Here is a 19,003-nt window from a genome sequence, read left to right as displayed (position 1 = left end):
ATTTATGCACACGGCGGTGAGTCTGAGGAGGTGCGACAATCAATTACAGTCCTCCCAGGGGTCGGCAGCTGCACCGGTGTTAATATTCGACAGCTGGACCTGTCAGTGGGTTTTACTATTGATGCAAGACCTCAAGCAATCAGTCAAGCGCCCTCCACTAGTAAAAGGAATCATTGTCCATGTTGAGGATTTTGGAATGCGGGAGTAAGGATCTCCAAAAGGGAAGGTTGAAGCCGAGATTCGAACCCAGAATCTCATAACTGTGAGGCAGATTTGCTAATCATTATCAAACTATGCAGAACGTGAGTAACTAATTTCCATTTCAGAAATGTTTATTACCTTTAACATGGAGCAAGTCACAATTTCACCATTACCTTAAATGGTGGGGAGGCTTTAATGAATAAAGAGATGCAATTATACATGGTAAACAGCTAATTTATTAAAATTTCAATGTGGGCGATGGAATTTGCAAGTGTACGTATTTTTGTAAAATGTCTCCCTCTAGTGGGTAAGTGTGATCAATACGACTGATGTCAAATTGATTAACTTTATTTTATTTTTTGACGTAAAGCAGAAGATTTACTGGAGAAAGTCCATGTAAGTTACATTTCAAAATAATTACGCACTTATTTCTGGTGAATTTAATTTTCATAATTGTACTGCTCAGATCAAATTTACTTTAAATACAACTGTATTTAGAGGCGCATTTCAGAACAGCTGTAGTTATAACAAATCGCTTTATATATAACAAAAATAATGAACATTTTTAATTAATTCACATTTTCAGTATTTGGAGTACTTTTACTGAGTGCATCATCTGCATCTGCACCCTCAATACTCAACCACTCCTGCAGAAAGAACCTTGCGAGTTTTCCTTCTCCAGGCTCCTACAACTTGGAAAAATGTGATCTTTGTTTGAGCAAGTGTCTGGAAGTTTATGAAGGTCAAAAAAGTTTTTTGATGCATCCCTCCCTATCACAGGCAGCCAGTCAGAGCGCTTCCACGCAGCTGCTACTGGCTGCTGGCCATTGGAGACTCTTCATGCTGAGCAGCAAAATGGCCGCCCGTCTACCGACTGACTCCACAGCGCTTTGAAATTGAAACATTTCTGCATATTTTGCTTTAGTCGGCAACAACCACAGTACTTCTTTACCAGCCTGTGACGCGTTGCGAGTATATTTTCATTATTGTACAATTACTTGACGTATCCGCTCAGGCGTCGCTGTTCTTGTAGCTTCGACGAATGCCTCAGAAAGCTAAAAAGAAAAAACGCACTGAAGCACTTTAGCTAGTTAGCACGCTAGCTTTTTTTCATATGTGATTGCTGAGGTGAGTGTTGCGATGTTTCTTCATCGTTTCTCCTTTTCTTTATTGCATGCAAATGCAAATTCACTAAACGTTGTGTTGTCTTGATTTTGTGTCTGGTAAGCTCTCATTTTGTGCTCAAGCTAACGCTATTAGCCTGGGCTACTTGTAGCTGTCAATGTGTAGCATTAGCTCTATGTTTTCATATTCAGAGGTCAACATTTGCTTCATAGCACAGTGCATTTTAATAAATAGCTGCTTTATTTACACAACAAAGACCAGCTAGTTTACTTAGATGGGTGAAAACTGATAAATGTGTTTTCTTGCGGTTTTGAGCACCTATCTAAATTCCACCCACTCCTGTTAGCCACCAGCGGAAGAGCATATATTATGGCTTGCTTGTACCTGTAAACACATTTAGACATCACTCATCCACTTTAAATTGTGGTTTGTGAGGATCAGTCTTTCACTTGAATATTTTTCCTCCAGCTTATTCTTAACCGGTCGTACGAAAACGTAGCTATTAGCAAACTGCTCATGGCACAATGACTGGAAGGTTAACACATAATGCAGCAGCATATTTTATGTATATACTAGTGATTGGTACAATTCGTTTCAAGAATCAATTTGGGCTTGTGTAGTATGTATGGTATATGTGCAGTGTCTATTCATATAGTATTCCTGCCTATTCAGGACATAGAATGAATCACAAGCATTGTGCTAGAAATGGCCATTGGGGTTTTGCAGACAGTCGTTTGTGCTTTGTAATCCCTACATTGTGTCCTCTTTATCGTTGTCATCCACGGCGTTATTTGGTGTTGTCAGCTGCTCCTGAATATTAATGCCCGTCGAAGAAGACCAAATCACATCGGAAGATTCAGTTCGTTCTTTGGCATCTGTTTGTGTGCATGCACGCACAATTCCGTTTAACCAAATGATGACTGTATTTTGAAATAACCTGCTTATTTTCCCAGAAGAAAGGAGTATCAACGACTGGAGCGGTAGTTCATGGAAGACAAGAAAAGGAAAAAAAGAAGAAAAAAGGAAAGGGAAGCCTCTCAGAAGGTATGTTCAATGTGTTTTATTTAGTTTTCATCATGTTTATGACAATCACCCGCATTTCTTATGGGCGAGCTAAACTAATCAATACGGTCTAGCATACTTGTTAAATATAAGACAGTTTAAAACCAGATAAAAAAAAAAAAAATAAATCATTGTATGCTGTGACTGACTTTATAAATTGTCGTCTATGTTACTGAAGCTGACAAGTGCATCATCATAATGTGAATGAATGAATTTGGTTTTAAATTATGACGCCAGTTCCAACTTCATGGAGAGATTTAATATATCTGTTGTTGTCCTTTTATTTTAGGTGCAGAGCAAAAGAACAAAGGTAAGCTGGACAATAATGTCAGAAAACAGAAACGTTTAATTGCTTTGAAATTAAAACCTCATATGCTCTCATGTCATCAGATTATTTTTTACTCTGATCTTGTATTTTATTTTACATTTGAAAATATGCATGTTTCTTTTTATACAAATTAATCATCAACTTGTCTTGATTTAAAGATTTACCTTGTTGATTATTAACTGTTGAATTTTCTCTCACACGTCTCTGTCTGTCTGTTCATTCAGTGCTAGATTGACCAAGCAGGCGTCTGCCCATCCACCTGCAACTCAGAGCAGCTCTGCCTCTCCCAGCCCTGGACCCACCCCCTCTGCATCCCCATCCCCAGCCACTTCAGGCCCTGGCAGTGCTGCCGCCCAGTCACAGGGTGGTAACAATGCCAAGCGCCTTGCTGTGGCCAACGGACAGCCCGCCTCCAGCGCCAGTTCTTCCTCTGCCACGGGCAGCACAAGTGTTCCAGGGAACGGAATCAGTAGCGGAGGTGCGGCCCAGGCGCCTCAGCAGCAACCCTCGCTATATGCCGAGAAGAAGTGCCGCCGAGATTCCGCTGCCAGCAGGACCATAAAGTGCTACTGGAAAAGGGGTCAGCCGCCCACTGTCCTCCATGCTGCTGGGAGGGGGAGGAGGAGGGGAGCCCCCCAATGCAAACATAGCTGCTAACATCAGGTATGAGTTACTCACGGTTTGGTTGACTGCCTGCCTGAAATTGCCATTTACAAGTAAGTCTCTCATCCTTTCAGATTCTAGTGCAGCTACCACCTCATTGGCCCTCAACCCTCATCATCAGTTGCTGCTTCTACCACTACTTTCTAATTATGCAAATTCCATGTGGGGCACAAGCTTAGGCAGCCAGGCCTCCTCTCAGGGCAGGGAGAAGGTGATTGTAGATGGAACGACCTGGATGAGTGGCCCAGCATCGCTGGAAGTGATGGAGGAGGAGCTTCTTTCACTGTGGCTGAGCTGGAGGAGGGAGCGGCGGCGGCGGCAGCAGCAGCAACAACGGAATGCCTGTGAACAGCACGAGTGCCTCTGGCAACCAATCCTCATCCACTTCCTTGTTCTCTTTGCCCAATGAATGTATGCAGTCGTCCGGTAGTGTGGCATGGGGGGCGGCTGCCGCCCAGGGCCATCTTGGAGGAGGGAATGCAGTAGCTTCAGCTGGGCCTCTATTACAGCAGTCCTCCTCAGTTTCCAAAGCCGCCGCTGTGCCAGGAAGCCATGATGCCAGTGGCCTCGCTGATGGGAGCAGTGGTATTCCGGGTGCCAACTTTAATCCAAACGCCAACCCTTCGGCCTGGCCTGCCCTGGTGCAACAGGAGGGGCCCGGCGTTGTCGGGGAAGGACCTTCGGCGTCCTTCCATCACCAGGGCCCCGGAGGGGACTTATCTGCCAACCATTCTGCTTCCGTAGGGCTAAAGGCGGGGGCAGTCGGGGTGCTAGGCGGTCACCAAGCTTTGTCTGTGAATCAATCAAGCACTCATCAGCACCAACTTCACCAAATGCAATCTAGAGACCGAGAAATGGCAGAGGGCAAGTGGGATAGTGAATCAGCGGGACCAAAAAATTGCAGGAGACGAAGGAGCCGCGGGAGGAACGGAGGCGACGGAGACCACAATCCTTCTTCCTCGTGGAGGGGCCAACCCTCTTACCCTGCATCCAACTCCAAAACGGGTGCCTCAAGGACTGATGGATGGGAGGGCAGAGAGGGTGCCACGGGGGCATACAGAGCTGCTGAGGGTGATAACGGGTCTTCGGGTTGGGGTTATCCGGGGCCCTCTCGTGGGGTTAATACTTGGGGGAGCGCTGGAAATGATAGTCAAACTGGGGTATCTCAGGGAGGGTGGGGGACATCTGGAGTAGAAAAAGGGGTGTCTAGTGTGGACTGGGGTGGGAGTTCCTCCAGCACTGCTGGAGTTAATCCTGGAGAAGTGATGGGAGGAGCCTGCAGCAGTAACAGCAGCAGTAGCGGATGCAGCACAGCCGGCAATCCTCCCGTCACCTCAACGGCAATGAACAGAGCTTGGGACAATCAGAAGGGAGAGGGGGAAACGGGGGAATGGAGCGAGGGAGGACACGGAGCACGGGGAGGGTCTTTATCCAGCGGTGGGAATTCCAGATGTGAAAGGGAGCCCAACGGCAGTCGTTCCCGGCGTCCGCCACCCGATACTGAAGCTGCCTTACAAAACCTGCTCAGCCGTCCTGATCTCGATCCAAGGGTACTGTCAAACACAGGCTGGGGCCAAACGCAGATCAGACAAAACACAGCTTGGGATCTTGGTGGTCAAGCCGAATACAATAAGAGCGCACTCTCATCAACCTCTTCCAAACACCCAGCTTCTCTCGGCAATTCTTCTCAGTATTCTTCTGGACCCAGAATCCCGATGGGTGATTCAAATGGACCAGGGGTCCACCCTCCCTTGCTTTCTTCTGCTGGCTCTTCCGGGGAGGCCTGGGAGACCAGCAGCAGCAGCAGTAGCAGCGGTGGGGCCTCTTTATTCCGGGAGAGCCCACCTCCTTTGGCCCAAACATGAGTAATCTTGGCGTCTCGCAATCTGGTCCAGTCATCACAGCAGGTACTGGTGGTGGGTCAGGATCGCTGGGACAAAACCAGCAAGGGAAGCCTACTGGCTGGGGTGCAGGAGGGACGGCGGATAATCAGGAGACCAAAGGGTGGGGTAACGAAGAATGGAGAACCAATCGAGGAAATGGTGGCGCTTGGAGTGCTATGGGGCAACAAGGTAACCTTGCGAGTACAGGCTGGGGAGGAAATGATGAGAGGGGAGCAGTCGGGTGGAAAGAAATGGGTGGGGAAGGACGAGGGGGTGGTTGGGGCTCAGGGCACAAGGTTGGGGCAGGTCGGGACTGGGGCGAACAGGAGTCCAATCAATAGCGGCGGCGCGCAGGATGGGAAAATGAGCCGAAGAATGGCGGAAGGAACTCAGGTGGGGGGGATTCAGGCGCGGGTGGTGGGGAAGCTGGGACGAGGATGCTCCGCGGAGATCCTGGGGTCCAGGGGGCACAGGGGCGGAGGGAGTGGCGCAGTTGGCGTCGCTGGGTCCAAACCCCATCAGAGTTGGAGCGGAGGAAATAAAATGCAACAGATGCCAAACAGCCAGTCAGGCTCTATCACAGGCCTACAGGCACAACTGCAGCAGCAACAATCACAAGCCCGCAATCAGACGCCACAGCTGCAGCAAGCATTGGACCAAGGGGCTATGCAAGGGGCCGGTGGGAGAAAACCAATCACTCAAGCCCAGAACCAAAGCTCAGGCTGGACCTCAGGGCCCATCCCTGCCAGTCATGGATTAGGTGGAAGTGGATCTGACCAAGTGGTGGGAGGAACCTTCCCCGCAGTCTTTAAGCAGGAAGAATGAGATCGATGACGGAACGTCAGCATGGGGAGACCCCACCCATTACAACTACAAACCGGTTAATCTGGGGATAAGAACAGCACCCCTGCTGGTCAGCACCAGCAGCCACATGCTCAACAACCCTCCAACACAGCAGCTAAATAGACCTGGTACGGGACCCGGAGGAGGCAGCATGGACTTCAACACTAGTCATGGACAAGGAAAGGTTCTCCCATGGGTAAGACACCAGCTACTAAATAAAAAAACTGTGCTATGTTTGCACAAGTCTAACCGTATATGTGTGTCTGCAGGTTCCTCAGGTTGGGGTGGTACACCTCCAGCTAGTCCCACAGTAGACAACGGCAACGGCTGCTTGGGGAAAAAACTACAGATGCCCCTTCTGGCTGGGGGGAACCTGATGACCTGGTGCCAAAACGGCTGGGGAAACCCTCCCCCCAATCCCATCAAATCTGGTTCGCATATATGTTGCCTTGAACTTGCATGATCCTGCTGCAACGTGACAACAATATTGACGTCCGATGATCTGCTCCGACAGGGTTCCAAGTCTATGCAAGACAGCTGGGGGGACAAAGAAGGCTCCGTCACAGCTTCGCGTCATTCGAGCTGGGAGGAAGAGGAGGAGGGCGGGAGCATGTGGAACAGCACCGGCTCCCAGGGTAGTGGTCGTCTTGGGGACAGGGTAGCAATGGCGGCTGGGGACAGAAGCCACAATGTCAAGAAGCCTAGCAACAAGGTGGGTTACCTCCATGGAATTGTTGCACTCATCAGTATTGCATCATCACATTTGATTCCTGCTTACAAAGTGTAACGCAATCTTATTCAGGGTCCGCTCAAGGTTGGCGGGGATTCCTGGATGAGCCCAATCAACAGACAGTTCTCTAATATGGGGCTTCTGGTGAGGCACTTCAAACACGCCGTGGTACCTTGATGACCATTTATGAGATGGCCGCCCTTGGTGATAATGTAATGTCCTCATGCGTCGGACAGAATGACGATCCGAGCGGTCTGAACATTGACCTGGCTCCAGGCGCTCTCCAGGAGAAGAAGATGGAAATGGACAAAAGAGCCATGGGAATGATGGACTACAACGGAGACATGAGGAAAGGAAGAGGGAGGAGGGAGGGGGCGGCAGGCTTATCGCTCGCCCATTCCAAAGAGTCAGCACCTGGGGATGCCGCTTCTTTTTACGACAAGGTACGTCCTCACGATACAAGAATCTGTTTTCCTCCTCCTTTGCCTTTATTCCCTCCTTGTCTCACTCTTTCCCCCCCCCCCCCCCTGTGCCACTCGAATTTGTTTCCCCTGGGCTGTCACTTGGGCAGACCTTGCTTTTGAAACAATCAGGATGGGTACCTTGGGGAGGATGGTCCTTGCTCTCTTCTTCTCACCACCCACTGCCTACAAGCCCCATTCCCTCTTCAATCACACTATCCCCTTTAGACAAGTAAGAAACCTGCTCCTCTTGTATCTGTCCTCCAGTCTCTTTCTGTGTTCACTTCAACACACCCTCAAAAGTTTTATTTTATTTTAAGGCCTTTCCGTTAATGTTTTTTTTTTCTCCCCCATATCGGATCACAGGGTGGTCATAGCCTCCTCGGCAGTAGTGGAGGGATGTCTCAGCCCAGACACCAGCCCAATATTCCACCCATGAACCAGTCCCCAGGGATACGAGCACAAGTGCCTCATCAGTTCCTGTCACCTCAGTACGCTTACTTGAAGTAGCCGTTTATTTTTAATTTTATGAGGGTTTCATGCAGCAGATGTTTGTGCCATTTGTCTGCGCAAAATATGCAGTTTTATTTTTCTAATAGATAGTATTACATAATCACTCGTTCAAACAACGCTAACCCCTCCTCAGGTGCCAGGCTCCATGCTGAAGCGATGCCCCCTCCCAGCGGGAGCGTGGGGGGTGTTGGCGGTGTGGGAGGAGTGGCAGGAGTCGGCGGCGGCGGCGTGTTCCCTCCTCAGCTGTCCCCCCAACATATAGCCATGCTCAGCAGCATCTACCCACCGCACATCCAGTTTCAATTGGTGAGAACGAGCACCGCGCCCGCCGTCGCAACGGTCTCCCTGTATTTTCATCGGCCGTAATGATTTGCGTTAGGCTTGTCAGCTCCTCCTCCAGCAACAACAGCAGCCACAACAGCAGCTGCTGCAAAACCAGAGAAAGTTTCCGCCGAATGTGCGGCAGCAACCTGACCCTCAACAGGTACGCACAAACGTTCTATAGCTACGATTAGCACGCTATTGACAAAAAACTGCTTTCTGGCTTTCTTCTTGACTTGACCGACAAGGCGGTTGCAGACTTATTCTCTTTTGTTTTGTACACCTTGGCAGTTGGCCAGGATCATGGCAGTACTCCAGCAGCAACGGCAGCAGCAGCAAGTCGGGAGTTTAGGTGGCAGCATCAAGCTCTCACCCTCCCACCATGGCGGAAGTGGTGCCAAATTACACGGGGCTGACACTTTGCCCCACCAGGGCCTGGCAGGTTCTGTGGCTGACCTCCATCAGAAAACGCTTGGACCCTACTCGAGTGAGTCAAATTTGCTATTCGGGCCTTCTATCCACTTTTTATTACAGCATATCATAAATATTTGCCACTTTATTGTCTCTACCTACAGGCTTTAGTTCTGGTATGAACCTCACTGGTATGGACCTGGGTGGCTCTGTGGTGGGGGGGCCCGGAGGCATGAAGGACATGGGAGCTCAACAATCTCGTTTCAAATGGATGATGGAGGGGCACTCCTCGCCAGACACACCCTCACCTGAAAATGCATTCCACAAAAATGGTAAGACTCCAGTTTTATTTGGACCTTTTTTTTTGTGTGCCTTCTGTTGTGTATTGACATGAATTGTCATGCAGGTCCTGTCAACCCCATGAAGATGCCGGGGGGCTCGCCCTACTCGCAGTACGACATGCTTGTTGGAGACGCGCAAGGCAGCACCAATTGGCATCGCACCCCTGGCAAGATGAGTGCCAAGCCCACCACTACGGCCAGCTGGCCCCCCGGTAAGTTTTGACGCTTTATGCAATCCTTTTGCCACTAATTGCTTGACATGTGGAGTTGACGCTATATGAATTTTTAAATGACGAATGACAGTTCCCAGGTGTATTAATTAGTTTTCATGGTCATAATACCCCAAGGACAACTACATGACACAATCAGGCGGTTTTAAAGGTCTCTCTTTTTTTTTTCTCTTTCTCTCGACTGTCAGTGCTCACACAACGCAAATACCGCCCCTTCCAAATCGGGTTGCTTATTCGTTCGTTTTGTAATTTCATATGTGACGAACCTGTATTTCCGTCTACCTCTTTCTCAGAGTTTCAACCTGGTGTGCCCTGGAAAGGAATAGATCGGGTCGACCCCGAATCGGACCCCGACATGACTCCGGGGAGCATGATGGGGAACACCGTCTCTCCCGGCCTCAATGACTCTGAGCACCAGTTGTTACAAGACAATACTGGTTTGTACCGGACATCTGCTGTTTTTTTATTTTGCTATTCCAATTTGTATGTTTAATTTGTATGTTTAATGAGCCAAAATGAGGGAATTCAACACAAGTCCAACATCAGCTATTCTCTGCTGCAGATTCCATCCCTCCCCTCAACACCTTACTGCCTTCACCCGGTGCCTGGCCCTACAGTGCCTCAGATGCCCTTAACAACGCACACAACTCAGGTAAGCACAAATACACACCCGCGGCCTCAGACAAGAGGGTCTTTCAATCCTTTCAGCCACCTCTCTGTCCTCCCTTTGAATAGCAAAGTACACAGACTATAAGACTGGATGGCCCCCCGAGCCCATTGGGCACAAGTCCTGGAAAGCCAGTCGCGGCAGCAGCCAGGCGCAGCTGTCCCGCCCACCTCCAGGCTTGGCCAGTCAAAAGCAGATATCGCCTACCCCATGGTCAGGCGGTGCTCCTCGACTGGCTGGCAGGGCATGGAGCAGTGGCTCAGGCACCGCTGGTAAGATCCAAAGTTTTTTTTTTTGTCGTGTTGTAAATCTCTGATGAAGAAACGGTTCCAAGCGGCCCAGTTTAGTTAAGCTAATTCAAATGTGTTTTGCTCTCTCAAGGCTCAGCTTGGAGCGACGGCAGCTCTCGTGAAAGTTGCTGGCTGGTGCTCAGCAATCTCACGCCGCAGGTATGCTCACAAGCATGTGCAGCTGTTGAAAGCCATTGGAGTTGCTCGTTTGCCATCAGTGCTCAGAAAAGCTGTCAGATAGTTTGGATTCATATTTCGACCTTTGCCAACTGCGCATCTCTATTTCTGCAGATTGATGGCTCCACGCTTCGAACCATCTGCATGCAGCACGGCCCCCTACTGACCTTTCACCTCGGCCTGACCCAGGGTAGCGCACTTATCCGCTATGGCTCCAAACAGGAAGCAGCCAAAGCCCAGAGTGCCCTCCACATGTATGTCCGGAGATTGTTTTGTGGGTTGCGGCCTTGCATGTGCGTGACTGTTTATGATTTCAACAGGTGCGTTCTGGGCACACCACCATCTTGGCAGAGTTTATGAGTGAGGAGGACGTGGCCCGATACATTGCACATTCCCAGGCTGGAGGCTCGGGGAGCGGAGGCGCCGTCTCTGCCACCGCCCCGGCGGCATCTTCGGCGGTGGGGACAAACGGTAGCGGGACCACCTGCGATCTCGCTGCAGGAGGAGGAGGAAATGGCACAGGCGGAAGCAGCAAGGAGGGTCTCCAGCAGGGACGGTCGTACCCGGGGCAGCTGGGCATTCCGAATCCACGTGGCAGAGCCTGGAAGGCAGCGGCAGCTCATCGGACCAGTCGGCCCCATCCGCGCCCGGCTTGGGCATCTTCTCCCAGTGGAGCGGCAACAGCGGCGGGGGGGGTGGAGGCTGGAAGGCAAGGTCTGTGGGGGGGTATGGGTGGCATGAGCGGGGCCGGGTACCCCGGTAGTAGCCTCTGGGGTTCGCCAGCACTTGAAGATCGTCATCAGATGGGCAGCCCGGCCTCGCTGCTGCCCGGGGACCTTCTGGGCGGGGGCGCCGACTCGATCTGAAGGGCCCTGCTTGACACATTGAAAAAAAGTCATTGTCACAACCTCCCGCTCTATTTATTTCCACACACACATGATGTGAATTGAAGCTACACTGGTCTCCCGTCACACAGGCTACATGCAATACATTCGCTATTTCACTCATGAAATCATCAATATTAAATGAAGACCACAGTGAAACTTGAAGCGGAGGGACTCTCGGACCGAGCTGGGTATTTCTGTCTTTTTACTCCACGACCAGATCACTCAGGCATGTACTGTAGACGGGCTCAGCCGAGTCCCACATGTCAACGCGTTTAGCTCTCGCTGTTCTTTGTGTGCCACACTCGTCTTCCCCGCCGCCTCCCCTTCTCGAGCCCCACCCCCCTCCTCGTCTTTTTGTATTTAATGTCGACGACTTGCAGACTGAGCCCTCTTAGACCCGGTGTACTTCTCTTAAGTTCTCATGTTCAGAAGTTTGAAAGTGACAAAAGGAATCCGGAGTGTGTTGTGGCAAATGCGGGATGACCTCGCTTCGCTACCGCTTTCAACTGGACCAGTGGCAACCTTTTTAGAGAAGTAGAGGAGCATTTTTACTCTGTACCAACACCTCTACCTTGGTGGAAATGCCATCAACATGGGGCCCAGGGTTGAGAAGAAGAAAAAAGAAAAAAAAAGAAAAAAAAAAACCTAAAAATTAGCCAAACTTGCACTATATGCCTCTGGGGTTTGTTGTTGACTCGTCCAATACAAATCCTTCCACAACTCGACATTGACCTTACAGGATGACTTGTAATGTTACATCAGCAGTGGCCTTGGCCCACCTGCCCTCACACATACACACCAGTTACACACTGCTCTTAGGTTTGACAAGCAAAACTCTTATCTCCTCGTGGATGTACATCAGTCGTCTCGGTTTGAAGAGAAACGTGAAACTTTGTAGAGATCTCTTTGTTCCCCATTGAAACACTGACCTCGCTATTGTATTTTTTTTTTTTTTCTTTCTTACTCAAAAGAAATCAAGTTGGTTGTTATTATATATTGTCCTGATGTTAATGCTGACTTGGGTCACTTATTGACTTGCTGTTCAAGGTGCCCTCCTTGCCTGCCTTGTGTGTGTGCATGACAGGAGAGTTGACGGTATGACCGAATGGAGGATGAAGAAAGTATCAGGAGTGTTTATGTGAGCGTGCGTGCGTGCGTGTTATTGCTACAATGTTGAATGTTATTTTTGTGCGGGAGAGATTCATCCAAGCGTGTACGCAGGCACTTGCTTTTGAACGCTTACCTGCTTCGGTCAGGGAAGTGAATAGATGTTTATCTGACAGCTTGGCTTTTCGGAGTGTTTGTATGTGCGTGCGTGACCACCAGACATTGTGATAGCTAAAAAGTTCAAAAATATTGGCACTATTGCATATGTCTCTTAATTTTTTTTTTTTTTAGCAGCATTTTGTTCATGTTTGTGTTTTTTTTTTTTTTTTTTTTTTTGGTTATTGCAATTTGAGGAGCATTTGTTTTTAAGACGAAGCAACTAACTGAAGGCATTTCTATTCAAATGCCCAAATCCTACCATACCAAGCTCAGCTGGAAACAGTGTTTTACAGACACGTTAAAGATAGTAGCTGTTATGTTTGACTGTTTTCTTGTTTTGATGTTATGTGACAATTTAAATTAAGTCGGTCTTTATCACTCCTGTTCAGGATGTTTTCATTTATTCAGATGTTACAAAAAGGAGATGAAATTAATTTAAAGTGGAAAAGAACAAGATAATAAAGGTTCAAATGAGGTAGTTGATTTTGTCCTTATTAAGCAGTTTTCTTGCTAACATATTTTTTTTTATTATAATTGTTTTGCCTGAATGAAGAAACTAAAATTTCCCTTCAGACCTTTTTTGATTTGATCCTATCATTGCTGACATTTTTGGCCATGTACACTCTGCCTACATTCCAGTGCTTTTAATGTATTAGGTTTTCTTTTACAAATTCTAATTTCTTTTCACAAAATAGGATTGATGTTAGAAGTTGCAAAGACACCCCCTCCACACACACCAGTCCCCCCCCCCCCCAGTTTTGCTGTTTTTGTTTTATTTTTTTTATTTTGTTTCCCATACTCAGTGGCCTCGCAGCACCTCCCATACTGTCCACACGGTGGTGCTGTTTTACCTTTATTTATTTATTTTTTTATTAACTTGTGACGTTCTCCTTCACAACCTCCGAGGACAAACAAAAATGATAAAACACACGTCCCCATTCGTAGTTTACAGTCCACTACATCTTCAAAGTGCATTAAGAGCGAAATAAAACATTTGACGTGCACTTTCTCCTTCATTCATACTCGAACGGATGACGTCATAGGCTGTTGGCGTAAAGTGGGAGGGTGTGTGTATGAGGAAGACGAGTCGGAGGAAGAGGAAAGTAAGGGGGTTACTCGTGTCTTCTCCGTTCTCTTCCTCCCCACACGTCAAGATCGTGACAGCGGGTGAATCTTGCAATCTTGCGTGGACGATGAGCCGTGAGTGTATGTCGCTACCCAGGGCCCCCGAGTGAGACCGAAGTATCGGCCCAGACGACCGGTGAGCTCATCGACGTGCTACTCTGTATGTCAAGGTGTCATGTCCTAAATAAGCCTTTATGGACTAGTTCCAATTTTGCAGGAATTGCATGTCTTGCTGATGTTGCGGCGTTTTTACTGCAACACCTTGTTAAGAGGAGGCTGAGCCAATGTGCAGCAGCAGTGTGTGTGTGTGTGTGTGTTTATAGCGGATTAAGATCCAATGCAACGATTATCTAAACCTCACCTTAAAAAAAATAGATTTACATTGCTTCAATGTTGGGTCATGTGATATTGCATCCATGCATGCATCTAGCATCCATCCATCCATTTTGAATATAGCATAGGTCCCCCACAACCAGGCCATGGACCAGTACCGGGTCATTCGGTACTGGACTGAACAAAAAAATGTGTTATTGATTATCAGAGTGTGAAAGAAATCTCGTTTTGATAATTAGGGGTATCCACCTGTGTGTCCCTCATGCCTAGAAGCCAGCAAAATAACTTGAGAAAGCTTCTGCAAAAAACAATCAAAAATTCTCATCTCCAGTATGTCTTGTCTTTCATGAACCTAATATAAAAGATTTTGAAATGCACAGGTGATGTTTGAGCCTTGAACCTCAGGGTTGGACTTTTAAGGTCTAATCACTGGTGACGAATCACAGCGACTGTGTGTTCCAGTCAGTTGGAGCAGTTAAGAAAGCCATGGAGTTGCGAGTGGGAAACAAGTACCGCCTCGGGAGGAAGATAGGGAGCGGTTCCTTTGGAGACATTTACCTCGGTGAGTTTCCCTGTTCTTCTCATCCTCCTAATAAACATGCAATATTAGAATTTCAGTTTGATCATGTTGCTCCTCTTTAGGTTCCAACCTCACCACGGGAGAGGAAGTGGCCATCAAGCTGGAATGCGTAAAGACCAAACATCCGCAGCTTCACATTGAGAGTAAATTCTACAAGATGATGCAGGGAGGAGGTGAGGCTCACAGAGGCCAGTCAAGCTTTGACTATGTAATATTGAAATTATAATCCTTAAATATTCCCCACAGTGGGTATCCCGTCCATCAAGTGGTGTGGAGCTGAGGGCGATTACAACGTGATGGTCATGGAGCTGCTGGGCCCCAGTTTGGAGGACCTGTTCAACTTCTGCTCCCGCAAGTTCAGCTTGAAAACCGTCCTGCTGCTGGCTGATCAAATGGTGAGCTTGAAAAATATTAAATATTAATTTTGTATAAATACAAATATGAGAGAGTGCCAAAGCAATTATATATAATTTCCTATGTTTTATAATATTATTGTTTAAGCATGTGCTATAATATAATATAATATAATATAATATAATATATTTATTGGCCATGCAGCAGGGCAAAAATACACATCCACGTAAAGCACTGCCCTGGACTTTGGAACCATGTGAATTAACGATGAATTGACGTTTGCAATTGTACTGTCGCCCTCTCGCGGATTTGGTATGAAGTACATGCTTAAACCATTATAATACTAAATACACTTTGGAGCCATGTGAATTAACGATGAATTGACGTTTGCAATTGTACTGTCGCCCTTTCGCGGATTTGGTATGAAGTACATGCTAGACCATTATAATAAATACACAGACACGATATTATATTATATTATATTATATTGTATTGTATTATTTTATAGCACATGCTTAAACAATAATATTATAAAACTGTCTAATGATACATAAATAAAATAAACTAGACTAAAATATGATAACATAACATTTAATATAATTAACATTTTATCAAAATAAAATATAATATAATATAATATCGTGTCTGTATTTTTTATAATGGTTTAAGCATGTACTTCATACCAAATCCGCGAGAGGGCGACAGTACAATTGCAAACGTCAATTCATCGTTAATTCACATGGTTCCAAAGTGTATTTATTATAATGGTTTAAGCATGTACTTCATACCAAATCCGCGAGAGGGCGACAGTACAATTGCAAACGTCAATTCACATGGTTCCAAAGTGTATTTATTATAATGGTTTAAGCATGTACTTCATACCAAATCCGCGAGAGGGCGACAGTACAATTGCAAACGTCAATTCATCGTTAATTCACATGGTTCCAAAGTGTATTTATTATAATGGTTTAAGCATGTACTTCATACCAAATCCGCGAGAGGGCGACAGTACAATTGCAAACGTCAATTCATCGTTAATTCACATGGTTCCAAAGTCCAGTGCAGTGCTTTACGTGGATGTGTATTTTTGCCCTGCAGCATGGCCAATATATATTATATTATATTATATTATATTATATTATATTATATTATATTATATTATATTATATTATATTATTATATAGCACATGCTGAAACAATAACAATGATACATAAATTAAATAGACTAGACTAAAATATGATAACATAATATATTTAACATTATACTTTTATTTCAAATATATTTATCATATAGTATTTATTAGTATATAGTCATTATATATTATAGGATTTGGGGTGAAAAAAAACCTAACAGGCTCTAAAAACTAATTACAACTAACTGAATTCAAAATACAAAACTAAATAAAACCAAAGTGGAAAAATCTCATGCCACATATGTCTCCACTAGATCAGCAGGATCGAATACATCCACTTGAAGAACTTCATCCACAGAGACGTGAAGCCCGACAACTTCCTGATGGGGCTCGGCAAGAAGGGCAACCTCGTCTACATCATCGACTTTGGCCTGGCCAAGAAATACCGTGACCCCCGAACGCACCAGCACATTCCCTACCGAGAGAACAAAAACCTCACCGGCACCGCCCGCTACGCCTCCATCAACACCCACGTGGGCATTGGTAAGACAACATGAACTTCTGGACGACGGCAATATACACACAAAGTTACACACTTTATTTTTCCGCCTTCCGCAGAGCAATCGAGGCGGGACGACCTGGAGTCGCTGGGCTATGTCCTCATGTACTTCAACTTGGGCTCGCTGCCTTGGCAGGGGCTTAAGGCCGCTACTAAGAGGCAGAAGTATGAACGCATCAGCGAGAAGAAAATGTCCACTCCTATCGAAGTGCTCTGCAAGGGCTACCCGTGTGAGTATAGCAGAAACCACTACTGATACTAATAACACTGTGGCAGGCTAAATACTATAAATGCATTGGAAAAATTGAAATTAAAATGCTTCGTTGTCTTCCAGCTGTGTTTTCCACCTACTTGAACCTTTGCCGCTCCCTGTGCTTCGACGACAAGCCGGACTATTCGTACCTGAGGCAGCTCTTCAGGAACCTTTTCCACAGACAGGGCTTCTCTTATGACTACGTCTTTGACTGGAGCATGCTCAAGTTTGTGAGTGGGACAGTGTGCTGATGAATATTAACGTTGAAAAGTTAGTTGGACGATAATTGGACGGTTTTTTTTTTCAGGGGGCCAGCAGGACGGCGGAAGATGGAGACAAAGAACGTAAGGAGGAAAAAGATGAAGAGGACCATGCAGGAGAAGGCCAAAGGTCAGCGGAGGTCGAGCTTTGCCATCCGGACCCAAACCTACGGCGGCCAACCGAGCCAAAAACGAACAAGACGTCATCCAATCCAAAGCGGTCACACGCGGCGTCCAGCAGTCGGGTTAGGACGAGCGTCACTAAGTTGTCCTTTTTTGTTGTAATTAATCGTAGGTGTTTGCATACAGGTAACCGCTCTCCTCAGGTGGGCCGGGCGGAACGGGTGGAGCGAGAGCGCAAAGTGGCCATGAGGCTGCATCGCGGTGCACCTGCCAACGTGTCCGCCGGTGACCTCTCCACACGCCTCGACCAATCACGCATCACTGCGTCGCAGGTAGGACGAGTCATGGAAGTCAGATTCCCCCCAAAAATATTCTTTATCTTATTTGATTTATTCCCCCTTCCATGTACAGGTCAGTGTGCCATTTGAACATTTGGCAAAGTGAATTCTTCCCTGCTGGTCAGAAGCAGGTAAGAAAACAAATCATAAAATCAAATGTACCGCACTATAAGGCGCACCGGATTATAAGGCGCACCTTCAATGAATGGCCCATTTTAAAACTTTGTCCATATATAAGGCGTTACCGGATTATAAGGCGCACCTTCAATGAATGGCCCATTTTAAAACTTTGTCCATATATAAGATATATACATTTGGCCCGCGGGCCGGACTTTGGACACGCCTGCTCTAGTGGCTCAATATCGGTCCATATATAAGGCGCACCTGATTATAAGGCGCACTGTCGGCTTTTGAGAAAATTGGAGCTTTTTAGGTGCGCCTTATAGTGCGGAAAATACGGTACACTCATTTAACATGTTTTCTCTATCATCATCCAGCAAGTGGTGGGAATCAACTTCCCCTCGCTTTGAGTTGGAGGAGCAGGAAAGAGGATGCGTTACTGGCGTCCAAACGGGAAGGTCAGCCTGCCAACTCTGGTGACCAGAAGGAGCGGAAGTAACGCTTCAATGATGGAAACCAGTCGGCCAGGAGAAAAAAAAAAAAAAAAACTTCAATCAGACTTTTACTGTTTATAGGGTGCAGTCTGAATTGGGAAGTGACGTTAAAACCAATTATCACGTGTCAGACTCAGAGGCTCAACTCACATGGTATATCCAGTTGCACAAACTTTCAGGTTTCTGTGGTTGAATAAACTACAATTGAATGCTAATGTTAAGGAGTTAAATAAGCTGCATATTGATGTCTTTCATCTGAAGATAGAACAACCGGCGTGACCGTCAAACATGTCATCGGTGTATTTTGGCCTTTCTTCGAAATAGTCGAAAATGTTATCATTGTGTTTCATCACACGGCTTTGCCTCTGAGTCCAAAATATATAACAGGAGAATGTGTTTTCTCTCTTATGAGGTACTAAAAATACGAAGGGGGGGGGGGAGCCTCATTGAATGAATGTTATTCTGATTCCTTGTTCCAATGTGTAAGTAAAACAATCTTGCTGATGTACATGTCTGTTTTTTTTAATGCAACTTGTACAATGTGTACAGTATGTTTTATTTGGGCAGAATGTAAATGACAATTGCCAAAATGTACAAGATGAAAATGGCTATCCCTATAATGTCAAACAAAAATTAAATTCATTATCAAGGCTGATGTCTAGATCTGGTGATGTCATGTGTGTTTCTTTATTGTGCTTCAAATTTGTTTCTCTGATAATTGTATATAATTGTAGAATCAATAAAAGAAATATATACAGGCTGACCTGTAGTCAATATTCCACGTTCTTCACTCGCTGTCTCACAAATTTGAATATTATTTGAGTATTTATTTAGTTTATATTCGCATGACATTTACTCACTGCATTTTAAACATACAAATACAGTATATATGCACTTATTCAGTATTGTATTTTTTTTCTATTAGCAAATGC

At 46.3% G+C, this 19,003-nt stretch overlaps 2 protein-coding genes and 1 long non-coding RNA gene across 3 annotated transcripts; 2 read left to right on the top strand and 1 right to left on the bottom strand.

Moving 5' to 3' along the window:
• Window positions 1-293: 293 nt before the first annotated feature.
• Window positions 294-12,877, top strand: tnrc6b (trinucleotide repeat containing adaptor 6B). Its single transcript, XM_037278421.1, is given in 27 exon segments — window positions 294-302; window positions 1,297-1,329; window positions 2,280-2,372; window positions 2,679-2,698; window positions 2,941-3,221; window positions 3,224-3,301; window positions 3,304-3,432; window positions 3,674-5,241; window positions 5,287-5,937; window positions 6,023-6,301; window positions 6,350-6,536; window positions 6,621-6,817; window positions 6,908-6,979; window positions 7,072-7,278; window positions 7,663-7,783; window positions 7,938-8,015; window positions 8,018-8,115; window positions 8,189-8,293; window positions 8,422-8,617; window positions 8,706-8,873; window positions 8,948-9,094; window positions 9,406-9,549; window positions 9,675-9,764; window positions 9,848-10,051; window positions 10,161-10,228; window positions 10,361-10,504; window positions 10,567-12,877. Coding segments are annotated over 27 exon segments (5,913 nt in total). The 3' UTR covers window positions 11,113-12,877.
• Window positions 12,878-13,294: 417 nt separating this feature from the next.
• On the top strand, window positions 13,295-18,834 carry csnk1e (casein kinase 1, epsilon). Its single transcript, XM_037278409.1, is given in 12 exon segments — window positions 13,295-13,660; window positions 14,320-14,419; window positions 14,500-14,610; window positions 14,684-14,832; window positions 16,239-16,467; window positions 16,543-16,713; window positions 16,818-16,966; window positions 17,044-17,125; window positions 17,128-17,241; window positions 17,306-17,451; window positions 17,531-17,588; window positions 17,955-18,834. Coding segments are annotated over 10 exon segments (1,260 nt in total). The 5' UTR covers window positions 13,295-13,660; window positions 14,320-14,343; the 3' UTR covers window positions 17,564-17,588; window positions 17,955-18,834.
• On the bottom strand, window positions 14,200-16,946 carry LOC119138400. The gene is made up of 2 exons (XR_005101145.1): window positions 16,835-16,946; window positions 14,200-14,837 (listed from the first exon to the last, which is right to left on the bottom strand). It is a non-coding gene; the product is annotated as an uncharacterized LOC119138400 (long non-coding RNA).
• Window positions 18,835-19,003: the final 169 nt, after the last annotated feature.

The sequence above is a fragment of the Syngnathus acus genome, chromosome 19, assembly GCF_901709675.1.
Source record: "Syngnathus acus chromosome 19, fSynAcu1.2, whole genome shotgun sequence".
NCBI classification, from domain to species: domain Eukaryota; kingdom Metazoa; phylum Chordata; class Actinopteri; order Syngnathiformes; family Syngnathidae; genus Syngnathus; species Syngnathus acus.
This window is presented reverse-complemented; position numbering and strand designations above follow the sequence as displayed.